This window comes from Sinocyclocheilus anshuiensis, unplaced genomic scaffold (assembly GCF_001515605.1).
Source record: "Sinocyclocheilus anshuiensis isolate Anshui unplaced genomic scaffold, SAMN03320099.WGS_v1.1 scaffold70, whole genome shotgun sequence".
Taxonomy (NCBI): Eukaryota; Metazoa; Chordata; class Actinopteri; order Cypriniformes; family Cyprinidae; genus Sinocyclocheilus; species Sinocyclocheilus anshuiensis.
In genome coordinates, this window is record NW_015542377.1 from 2,560,190 (window position 1) to 2,572,363 (window position 12,174).

Here is a 12,174-nt window from a genome sequence, read left to right on the forward strand (position 1 = left end):
GGTATTTTGATGTCATACACCGATCGGTCTGCACACGCAAACAAAGCCAAAACCTAGATATTTTAGGCAATATAGAAATCCTGGCCAGGACGCGTCCTGGGAAAATGGCACGTATGGTCACCCTATTATATTCATAGATATTTGTGACAAACTCTCACAGCCTGCCACTTCTGTTACATAAAGTCAAAGAACCTCTAAATTAATATTGTTACTATTTAATTTCAACACCACAGATCTATATGGGAAAATCAACCCCCTCTAGCCTTTGTGTTTTGAAACACAATTATTTACATGTTTGTCTTGCTTAGCAAATTTTGTTTAGAGTTTTGCCATTTTACAAAGTTATTAAATAATTCAATCACTTTAAACTTAAATAGTTTTCAAAAGTGCCTTGTGTTTCAGGTTTACATCTCAAAGTTTGGTAGGCCTGCAGAAGTGGATATGTTCTTTAAATGGCTATTTTCAGCCAAATGACACTGCTTTGAGCTAATGCTAATTTCATAATATGAAATTCATACATATTTTATTAATATGAATAATTTGAGTACTTTATTTGCTTTTTAAATTATTATTTTAAAGTATTTTTTTTCTTTTGGCAGGAAAAAAACACTATTTCATGAACTAGTTGCCCATAAAAAGGGGGGCTTTTATTTTGAAAAACGAACATGTGGCGTTGTCCTACAATCTGGCTTCACAAATAATGCTCATTACCTGCATATGGCCAAACGTCGCTAGACCCGACATAAACTACAGTTATATTTTCTGGCGAGGCGGGACGTTGTTTCTGTACAACATAAAATGCTGCTGAGGTAAACAGTTATTAGCATTTATTCTGTGCAGCCGTACAGTCAACAGAAATGTATGTGTCAAAAGAAATTGCCTTTAGAAGGAATTTGTGCTCAGATAGCTACCATCACCATCTGTTTTCTGTAGTCACTATTACTAACGAGTTATTAATATCATTAGCTCGTGCACATGCACGAAATGTTACTACTGTTAAAATGCGGTTCAGCATTGTTTTAATTATAAAAATTATAAAATTGCTTATAAAGCATTTGTAGTAGCCTATGTTAAAGTTGTGCCACCTGCATCATGTTTTAACATTGAAAGAAGATTTTAAAAGTGCTATGTCCGTCTTTTGTTGCTGCTGTGATTGCACCGCGCTGTGTAGATGAAGAAAACGTGATCGCAGGCGTTGTCGGATGCAGGCAGGTGTTGTGATCAGGAGCAGCGGGCAGGACTGCAGGTATGGACACCTGGACACCCAACCCAAGAGCCAAACCCTTCATCCCCCGCCAGCAGCGCAGCCTCTACCTCACATGGAAATACAGACTCACCAACAAAAGAGCAGTACGACGAATCTGCCAGGTCAGCACATGTCACGTAATAAGATTATTCTTTAACACTTACCATGGGGGTTTTAAAGGGGTCATATGATGCGATTTCAAGTTTTCCTTTCTCTTTGGAGTGTTACAAACTGATCGTGCATAGATAAGATCCCTGGCGTTGCAAAGACTAAAGTCTCAAAACCAAAGAGATATTCTTTATCAAAGTTAAGACTCTGCCACTCCCCCCTAAAACGGCTCGTTCTAACACGCCCCCACATATCTACCTCACTATGTGGAAATATTTGCATAATGCCGCCCAAATGTTCACGCAAAGAAAGAAGGCGTGGTTTCAGTAATCGCAGTTAGTGTTGAAGCAGCCATGTCAGGGAGATGCTGTGTGTTTCTAGGCGAAAGCAAAAGCACTTTATTTGGCCTTCCGGAAGTAGATGCATTTAGGAATCTTTAAGATGACTTACAACAGAACAGCAATGCATTTTATGGACGACCGTTTCGTGAACCTAGGAGAGGAGGTAATTCTGACTTTGCTATGACAATCTGGCGCTTCTGAATCAGCTACTGTTTTGTTATTAGTTTAAGTATTTGCTATTGACTGTTCAAATGCGGAGTTTTGCGCATCGTGTGTGTGTGTGTGTGCGCGCGCGCGTGTGTGTGTGTGTGTGTGTGTGTGTGTGTGAGAGAGAGAGAGCGAGAGAGAGAGAGAGAGAGAGAGGGAGAGGGAGGGAGGGTCACATCACAGTGGAGTCAGCTGTCTTAACCGTGGCTTGTGTACTGCAAACACATACCAGCTTCATCACTGTCTGTCACGCGACTCTGTTCCCCTTTCGGGCTCTGTCTTTACATTTATTTTGAAAGATAATGATCTTTAAAAAAGCATCATATGACCCCTTTAAGTTTTCTTTCCTTGTGATGGTAAGCTCTATTATACAACCTAAAGTTTACTTGTATTTGCATTTGTGTTTTTATATATAGACTTATTTATTTATGCCTTTTTATTAATACTTTTTTCATTGTGTTTTTTTTTTAATAAACAATTAATTTAGTATTCATCATTAAAATAGCCTTTATATATTTTTTTATTATTTTATTTATTTTTTGCAAAATAGGGCATGAATTAATTTAAACTACTTTGTCATTCCATCTAATAATCAGTAAAAAATCAAATAAAATAAACTAACTGATAGTGATAACTCACTAACTGATAACAGCACAACTGTTGATCCACTACTTTGCCACAAGATCGTAATTACTGACAATGTCATAATGGTAGATTGTGGCAAAGAATACAGGCATTTCACTTTTCCGGTTTTCACAAGTGCCGTAACGAAAGTTTGGTTATCAGTTTACGTTGCAGTCATGTAATGGTCATGTATTATGGTTGGCTGAGCAGCACTTGATCCTGAGATGAAGTTACAGTGGGGTCCAATGTGATTCGGACCATACTGAAAATCTGTGGTTCAGTATCTGGAAATAAAACAAGTGTCAGGATTTTTTTTAAAAAAGAAAAGAAATGCGAGTAAAAATGATTAAGAAAGGTTTCTTGCATAGGTCACTAATCAAAGCAAATTTGTGACACTGACCATGTGATTTTTGCTCAAAAGTTCAGATCATGTTCTTCTGATGAAGCACCAGATGTTCAGTGGAACATCTAAAATTATGCTGTACAGCATGATCATCAGAATTTATTCTTGTGTTCTTGCAGCTTCAGTTCAACTTGCACAAGAATTGTAATGCTGCTAATATAAATTGTAACTTTACAGAAAGCTTTCTGATAGGTTAGGGTTAGGTTGTAGAATTTATAGCTGGCTATATTTAAATGCAGTAGAATTCTTTGAAATGCCCCCATTTAGATAATGTGTGTGTGTGTGTGTTTGCAGGCCAGTGCTGTCCTGTTTCTACTGATCACAGTGATTGTGAATATCAAACTCATTCTTGATACAAGGAGAGTAGCCAGTGGGGAGGATGCAGCTCAAGAGTATGGTAATGTCAATTAAGTGCCTTTGTGGACATTGTTTTATGATGCCTTCACCTGATTCAAAATATTACTATTACTTTAGTGGAATTGTAAAGACACTAATATCATTGTGCTTTCAAAGGTTTTAACTTTTACACACTGTCAGTTTTTAATTAATACCATTCTTTTTTTGCTATCATTGAACGTTGTCTCAGATGATACCCTGCCTAACATGGAAACTCCACGGAGACCAGCCAGTGGGAGGAAGGTTTTGGATATCGAGGTGTACTCTAGTCGATCTAAGGTTTATGTAGCAGTGGACGGTACCACTGTGAGTGCTTCTGAGCCTGTTTTATGATAGGACACAATAGCCACACCATTACCAGATAACAATATTAATAATATTTGATGTATTTTTGCAGGTTCTGGAAGATGAGATGAGGGAGCAGGGCCGAGGCATACATGTTATAGTTCTAAATCAGGCAACTGTAAGAACGCACATTCACTTCTCATGACAAACTGTATCTTCTTTTATCATTACTATCTTTTTAAGTTGTCCACTCCATAACTCGAACATTATTTAGATTATTTTGGAAGTTTGTATGATAACATTTTGCTGTATCCTCTTCTTTCAGGGTCATGTCATGGCCAAAAGAGTGTTCGATACTTATTCTCCCCATGAGGATGAAGCCATGATCCTCTTCCTCAACATGGTCACACGTGGCAGAATCCTCATCTTCACTATTAAGGTTAAAGAAATGCCTCTCCCATCCACTCTCATGGATTCAGATTTGTGTTTTCTTTGTCTGTAAGTGCACTTCTTATTGGCCTCTTCAGGATGAGGGGACTTTCCACTTGAAGGATGCAGCGAAGAATCTTCTGAAAGGTTTGGGGAGTCAGGTAGCTGTCACCTTAGGCTGGAGAGATATGTGGACTCTGGTCGTGAAGAAGGGAGGTAAGGACAATGCTTTTTTACTTTTTAATCATGTATTATACTATTGTTCAAAAGTTTAAAAGTTAAGGGTTTTTTTTGTTTTTGAAAGAAGTGCTTATTACAAAGGCTGCATTTATTTGATCAAAAATACAGTAAAACAATAATATTGTGAAATATAAGATAACTGTTTTATGTCTTAATATTTTAAAATGTTTTTTTTTTAATGTGATGGCAAAACTGAATTTTCAGCAGGCATTACTTGTCCTCAGTGTCACATGGTCCTTCAGAAAACATTCTAATATACTGTAATAAATTATATTTTATAATATATTAAAACAGAAAACGCCTCTTTTTTTCCCCACTGTGATGTGAGATAAATGTACTATTTATTTTCTTAGGGCAAGTTTATGGGGAGAAGCACTCGAAGTCTCCTGCTCTGTCCACATGGGGTGATCCTGTGCTGCTGAAGACTGAGGTCCAGCTGACAGCTTCTGAAGGTATTTCTGCCTCTATTATTATGAGTGTAGAGTTCATTTGTTGCAGTTATGTTATGGATCATGTTGAAACTGTCTGTTGACTTTGTGACTCATTTCAGAGGCAGAGTGCCATTGGGCAGACACAGAGCTGAACCGCCGGAGGAAACTCTTCTGCAGTAAAGTCGAAGGATATGGAAGCATTTGTAGTTGCAAGGATCCAGCACCCATAGAGTTTAATCCTGACCCAGTAAGAAACACATCCTGTGGCTAAAATACCTTTTATATATATATATACTATCATTAAAAAAGTAGTAGTCAGCGAGATTTTTGTATACTTTTTTAAACACTTTTATCGAGCATTAAATTGATAAAAGTGACCGTAAAGACTTTTACATTGCTAGAAGAAAAATCTATTTCAAATAAAGTATTTTCTTTTGAACTTTCTTTTGAGTCCTTAAAAATGCATCACACTTGCTTTAAAAACAGATTTAATAATCTCATGCGTCAAGGCATTAACTTTTACACTTTACGTTACACTGTCTGACCTACCAAACTGTGCGAAATATTAACATGTTTTTGTCACAGTGAACTATTAAAAAGTTATTTTACTGTGATACATTTTTTGATACCATGATATGTTTTTATCTATGGTATCAGGGACATAACAATCAATATGCATGATGCCAGGACAGACTACATGTTTTTTTTTCTCTCCAAGTTTCCCTTTTTACCATTGTTTTTATGCAGAAGTGTAAGAATTTCAGTTGTTAGTGCTTGTTATACCCCTCATCCTGAGATAACTTGACTCTTAAAAGCATTTAGAAAGCAGAACAAAGTGTTTGTGTTAAATCTGTGTGGTTGACTAAACATTTCCATGTCCTGTCTAGCTGCCTAACAACAATGTCTACAACGTCCCAGTAGCAGTTATAGCTGGAAATAGACCAAACTATCTATATAGGTTAGTAAACGTACATTTCTTTGTGCTTTGCCATACTACCAAACCACATTATGTGGAGTTGAATGAATTAGTTAAATCTGTGGCACGTATTGATATGTTTTTCTGTTTTTGTTTGTTCATATATTTTGTAGCCAACCAATAATTGATTTTAGGAAATTAATACTTTTATTCATCAAGGATGCATTAAATTGATCAAAAGTGACAATCAAGACACATGTATTTCACATACTTTTTTTTCCCCCACGTTTTGATTTGGCTTCAGTGGAGAAATCAGAAATCCTTTATATAAAAAAAATGCATACCTTGAATACCTGACTGAAGCCGTGTTTGTTTCTCTAGAATGCTGCGCTCTCTTCTTTCTTCCCATGGTGTCAATCCACAGATGATCACTGTTTTTATCGATGGCTACTATGAGGTATTGTCTCCTTTTCACAATTTTTTCTCTCCTCTTAAATGCATTTTTTCTTCTCCGCTTTTGTGAGAGGATTTATACATATTTACAAACTTAACAAAAGCTTTCTGGATAGGAACCCATGGATGTGGTGGATCTCTTCGGTCTTAAAGGAGTTCAGCATACGCCTATCAGTATTAAGAATGCTAGAGTGTCACAGGTGATATGTTTGTGAGTTTTGTTTGAAAATGAACAATTAACATGGAAAGGAATGGCCAGTGATAGATGATTGCACTGCTCAAAGCCTGTTTGTGAATGACCATAAGATGGCACTAATATATTGATGTTCATTTTGTCTCAGCACTACAAAGCCAGCTTGACTGCAACCTTCAATCTGCATCCAGTGAGTAAATGATCACCTGCCTCACACCTTATATACAGTTACATTGTGAAACAGCTTGCAAGTGTTTGACTTTGGAAAAAAAAAATGTTTTAGGATGCAGATTTTGCCATTGTCTTGGAGGAAGACCTGGATATTTCCATAGATTTTTTCAGGTATGGATATAATATAATATAACATAAATATAGTGATAGATTATATCAAATTAACAGTGAGTGTATATATATATATATGTATGTATGTATGTGTGTGTGCGCACGTGCGTGTGTAATAGCTGTGTATATTAATAATTTTATTATAATTAATTTTACTGAATTACTTATTTTTCCACTAGATGGTAGCAGACTCCCATATTATTTGTCACAGGCTAGTTTAGAAATGTGTGTGCCGAATTAATGAGCTCAACTCTTAATAGAACAGATTGAGTAACAACATTTGACTCATTGTCTCTAAATGTCTTTTAAATGTGTGATTTATTTCTTCTTCTCCAAAATTTGTCTCTTAGCTTTCTCAGTCAGACCATCCATTTGTTGCGTGAGGATGACAGTCTGTACTGTATCTCAGCCTGGAATGACCAAGTGAGTGATGGAGAATAAAAATCAGAGTTTCTTTTCAATTTGTTCATTACTTGACAATATGCTATTTTTGTTTTTACTTTGTCAAAGTCTGGGGGGTAAATGCTACCAAATGCTCTTCTTTTGGTATATTTTTCTTCTGCTAAACAATGGTTACTGATACCCTCAGATTAAACTACTGTAAATCTTTAAAGGCCTTCAAGCAGTGCTCTTGACCTTGCTGCTGTGCTGTTTTGCAGGGCTATGAGCACACAGCAGAGGACCAATCTCTGTTGTACAGAGTGGAAAGTATGCCTGGCCTTGGCTGGGTGCTTAAAAAAAGCCTTTACAAGGATGAACTGGAGCCCAAATGGCCAACTCCTGAGAAGGTGAGGCAGCTAATTCCAGCATTCAGCCTATAATTTATGTCTAAATAGGAGATGTTTATGTATTTACAGTTTACATGCAAAACCCCTCAAAACCAATGTCTCATGAGGCACAATTTTCCGCTCCATTTACTTGCACAAAAATTTCTAAAAGTGATTAATCCTCCTCTCACTATTGGGAAGTGCTGTTCTCACTATGGATTTTAGTATTTTGTTCTCTCATTTAAATAACATTGCTAACCTTTGAAGAGTCAGTCTGTTGAATTTCAAGAGTGTGTACAGTGTATATAGTAATGACCAGAAATTATATTTATTTAAATAAGCACATATAGTGCCTTAAATTTGATTAAAAAAAGCAAAAAGTAAAAGAGTTATTGAAATAATAAAAGTTAAAAAAAAGAAAGAAAGTCATATCGTGGAATAATGTTACAATTTAAAATAACTGTTTTAAGTTCCCTTGCGAACGGTCTGAATCCGCCCTCATACTGTGCCGGCTTGAGACTTATCTATAGTCCTCATTGCCCTACGGGGCCCTCCCTTCGAGCCTCTCCAGTCGGCCGGCTTGTGGCCCCTGTCGCTTAAGACCGCCCTCCTTCTGGCTTTAGCGTCGGTCAAGCGAGTGGGTGACCTGCAAGCACTGTCAGTCAGTGCTTCATGTCTTGAGTTTGGACCTAACCACTATAGAGTCATCCTCAAGCCAAGACACAACTACATGCCAAAAGTGCTCTCCATTCCATTCAGAGCACAAGTCATCACCCTTCTAGCGCTCTCTCAAATTCAGAAGGTAAGCAGGGTCCTAATCCACTCCGCCCAGTTCAGGCCTTTAGAGTGTATATTAAGCGCTCTGGCCCGTTTCGGCACTCAGAGCAGAGCTTTGGAGGCCACTCTAAAGGGCTGCCAGTCACAAACCAGAGAATATCTCGCTGTATAGTGGATGCTATATCCCTGGCTTACGCCTCAGCGGGCGTACAGTGTCCTATAGGAGTGAGGGCCAACTCTACCAGAGGAATGGCCTCTTCCTGGGCTTGGTCCAGCGGAAATTCTATTGGTGATATCTGTGTGGCCGCCGGCTGGTCATCGCCATCTACCTTCACCCAGTTTTATAACTTGGATGTCCCTGCCCTGCAGGCACACGTTTTGTCTGCCTAATCTACCTAACACCCTTTTTGTAAGTGGGAAAGGTTGTGTTATGTAGTCCTCAGCCTAGCGGCTCGGGTCTCATTATAGCTCATGCTTACAGGAGCCCTCAGTATGGGCACTCTGGGGCTGGGCTCGCAGAGCGGCTTCGTTCTGCTCTTGCTTATAGCACAGCACGGTTGGATGGATGCGTTCCCCACAGCGTGATTAACACAATGGGAGAAACCGTTTGAAAGGGAGCGTTATTCCTGTGATAAAGTTTCAGTATTATAAGATGCTTCAGAAATCATTCTAATATGCTGATTTGGTGCTCAAGAAAAATGTATTATTATTATTATCAGTGTTGAAAACAAACAATATAAACAAACCTTACTGACCCCAAACTTTTGAATGGTGTCTATCAGTTAACTATATTAAACTTGTCTGTGGTATCTTTCCCTCTTTCATCCATTTGTACTGTTGCCATCCCTTAGCTATGGGATTGGGACATGTGGATGCGGATGCCGGAACAGAGGAATGGGAGAGAGTGTGTCATTCCTGATGTCTCCCGCTCTTATCACTTTGGCATTATTGGCTTAAACATGAATGGTTACTTCCATGTAAGTGAGATGGTTATATTTGCGTTAACGTCTGTGATTTATCTATATTCATATATTAACTATTACTTGTAATTTAGTATATTTTTCCACTGCAAATTGAATCTGGGATACTTTGAATTCAGTGATGTGGAATTTGTGTCTTTTCTAACATTTCCTCATTTTAAATAATGTTTTATTCCAAACTGTGTTTGGTATGTTTCTCTACAGGAAGTTTACTTTAAGAAGCACAAGTTCAACACAATTCCGAATGTTCAGATGAAAAATGTAGATGGGTATGTATAGTTCCATATTAGCCTTCATATTAGCCCTATTTATATCCTTTTTCAGACATATTCTCTCTATGTTAACAGCTTGAAGAAAGATGCATATGAGATTGAAATCCAAAACCTTCTACGGTAATTTTATCGGATGATCATACTCCTCTATTGCATAGTTAATGTAACATCTTAAAATTGCATTATTACATCAACTGCAGTAATCATTTCGGTGTCTGCAGTGGGGCCGAGGTTCTGGACCACAGTAAAAACCCATGTGAAGACTCATTTATCCCAGACACAGAGGGAAAGACCTTTGTAATGTTCATCCAAATGGAGCAGGAGACAGATACAAACACCTGGACAGAACTGGCGAAGGTATGTTGAATTTTTTAATAGATCGTCAGTTTGAATCTGTATGAGAGATTTCGGTTGGGTATCTTAAGTCACAAATGGCTGCATTTCAGAGCAGGTTAGCCAGTAGTTACTCTGCATGTATTGTTACAGTGGGTTGCAATGAATCTTAGCAAAGTGGTAAGTCCTATTGCCTGTTTTTATGTGAACTAAAGGTGCAAAAGTCTGGCTATTTTTTTAAGAGCCTGCAAGGTTAGATAAATGGCTTATAAACACTGAGAGAGGAAAAGGTTGTATTAGGTTATGGCCTTATCTTGTTTACTGCTCATAGTGCCTGCACGTATGGGACCTGGATGTACGAGGTTATCACAAAGGACTGAAATTTATTTTTACATTTCATTAGAAGTATTGTACTTTCAATATTGCACTTTCCAATAAGCACAAATCAATATAATGTCGACTCATACACATGGTTTATTTTACCTCATCTAGTGTATTGATTTATTACAGGCTATTTATTATATAAATTAATATCAAAGACTTAGATTTACACTCTATCTACATTATCAAAACTGGTACAAACAAAAAATATAACAGTGAAATTCCTAATTCCAATAATTCCAAATTGCAATTATGTTTCTCTATTAAAACAACTGTGGTTAGGTACGTGCATTTATTCAGCAACCACAATCGCAAACAATATGTGACCACTGCTGGCAAAATGAGTCACAATTAGCAAATTTTTTGTTTAAATGAATGTCAGTTTTGTAAAAATGAGTTGTTTTTATGTTCACATTCTCCATTAAAAGACCTTCAGAATGATGTCTGATTTGTTGGAATTGGACTAAAATGACTGAGTTACACCTGTTTAAAGTCGATAGTCACCAAAGTCAATTTTGAGAAAAATCTTTTCCTCCTCCTTTTCTTAATAATAATTATTATATTAATAATCACAATATAGCTATTTTTATTTTATCTTTGTTGTTATAAAAACAGATGCAAAAAAAAACAGTAGAGCAAATATAAGAAAGAAACAAATAATGCATTACCTTTTTCATTTTACATCTAAACAAAAGCATTCAATTCCAATCTCACCATACTCGTGAGTATACTTTACATTGTTCAGGTTGTTTAGGTTAGTCAGTTTACAGTTGTGTGCCCCAGATATGTCACAGATTCTCAGTTAGATTTAGATTGGGGCCTGTTATATGACTTTTTGTTTTTGAGCTTAACTGTCGTTTGTAAGGCATTATTTTTTGTCTCTAATCTCAGAGCTTCATGTCACAGTTCTTTACTCTTATTAAAGGGTAGTTCACACCCAAAAATGAAAATTACCCTATGATTTGCTCACCCTCAAAGCATCCTAGGTGTATACGACTTTCTTTTTTCAAACGAATCCAATCGGAGTTATATTAAAAAATGCCCTGGCTCTTCCAAGCTTTATAATGGGTGTTAATGGGTGTTATTTTTCAATAGTCCAAAAGAAGTCCAATAAAGTGCGTGCATCCATCCATCATAAAAAGTGCTCCACACGGCTACGGGGGGCTAATAAAGGCCTCCTGAAGTGAATCGATGCGTTTTTGGAAGAAAAATATCCATGTTTAAAACTTTATTAACCGTAATCTCTAGCTTCCGCTAACTGTCATACGCGCGTTCACAATGCAATGCCGTTCCAGCGGATTACATAGGCGTAGCATAAGCTCGTAAGAAGTGTCTAATGTGGAAGCGCAGAGGAGAGAGCAAATCAAAACACCGGTCACAAATTGGAAGTTCAAAACGAGGATTTGTAAAGAAAAATGTCATAGGATTTTGATATAAGCCAAGAGGACACTGGTTTTCCTTTGCTAAACAAAGGAAACTTTGCTTCTTTTACTCCTGTACACAAAATGTTGGTTCTCACGAGAGTAATATATTCTCACCGGACCTTACACCTTTGTTCTACGTCATCCGCTGGAACACGACACTCTTTATAAAGTTTTAAATATGGATAGTTTTCTTACAAAAACGCATCAAATTGCTTCAGGAGGCCTTTATTCAATCAACCCCCCACACCCCGGAGCCGTGTGGGACCCATTTATGATGGATGGATGCGCTTTATCTTTTTGGACTATTGAAAAATAACACCCATCCACTGCCATTATAAAGCTTGGAAGAGCCAGGACATTTTTTTTAATGTAACTCCGATTAGATTCGTCTGAAAGAAAAAAGTCATATACACCTAGGATGCCTTGAGGGTGAGTAAATCATGGGGTAATTTTCATTTTTAGGTGAACTATCCCTTTAACAATACCAAAGTTAAACAATATAAAAAAAAAAATATTAGAAATAAAACCATTTAATTTTAGGATGTGTAATTCAGTCAAATAAATTATACACACACATACACACACATTTTATATATATATATTTTTTATATTTTTATATATATATA

General features: G+C 37.0%; 1 protein-coding gene across 1 annotated transcript in view; it reads left to right on the forward strand.

Moving 5' to 3' along the window:
• The first annotated feature begins 677 nt into the window (after nucleotides 1-677).
• The window catches only part of LOC107692396 (protein O-linked-mannose beta-1,2-N-acetylglucosaminyltransferase 1-like), a 14,675-nt gene continuing 3,178 nt past the window's right edge, over nucleotides 678-12,174 (forward strand). Inside the window, exons 1-22 of the mRNA XM_016491436.1 lie at nucleotides 678-809; nucleotides 1,172-1,368; nucleotides 3,224-3,326; nucleotides 3,516-3,631; nucleotides 3,723-3,788; nucleotides 3,936-4,049; nucleotides 4,138-4,255; nucleotides 4,633-4,731; nucleotides 4,830-4,957; nucleotides 5,598-5,668; nucleotides 6,008-6,083; nucleotides 6,196-6,279; nucleotides 6,421-6,462; nucleotides 6,556-6,614; nucleotides 6,965-7,037; nucleotides 7,274-7,402; nucleotides 9,010-9,135; nucleotides 9,343-9,407; nucleotides 9,486-9,530; nucleotides 9,632-9,767; nucleotides 10,075-10,141; nucleotides 10,815-10,845. Of these exons, the coding sequence (XP_016346922.1) occupies nucleotides 1,249-1,368; nucleotides 3,224-3,326; nucleotides 3,516-3,631; nucleotides 3,723-3,788; nucleotides 3,936-4,049; nucleotides 4,138-4,255; nucleotides 4,633-4,731; nucleotides 4,830-4,957; nucleotides 5,598-5,668; nucleotides 6,008-6,083; nucleotides 6,196-6,279; nucleotides 6,421-6,462; nucleotides 6,556-6,614; nucleotides 6,965-7,037; nucleotides 7,274-7,402; nucleotides 9,010-9,135; nucleotides 9,343-9,407; nucleotides 9,486-9,530; nucleotides 9,632-9,767; nucleotides 10,075-10,141; nucleotides 10,815-10,845 (1,868 nt within the window). The 5' untranslated portion in view covers nucleotides 678-809; nucleotides 1,172-1,248. The remainder of the gene's footprint in view (nucleotides 810-1,171; nucleotides 1,369-3,223; nucleotides 3,327-3,515; nucleotides 3,632-3,722; nucleotides 3,789-3,935; nucleotides 4,050-4,137; nucleotides 4,256-4,632; nucleotides 4,732-4,829; nucleotides 4,958-5,597; nucleotides 5,669-6,007; nucleotides 6,084-6,195; nucleotides 6,280-6,420; nucleotides 6,463-6,555; nucleotides 6,615-6,964; nucleotides 7,038-7,273; nucleotides 7,403-9,009; nucleotides 9,136-9,342; nucleotides 9,408-9,485; nucleotides 9,531-9,631; nucleotides 9,768-10,074; nucleotides 10,142-10,814; nucleotides 10,846-12,174) is intronic.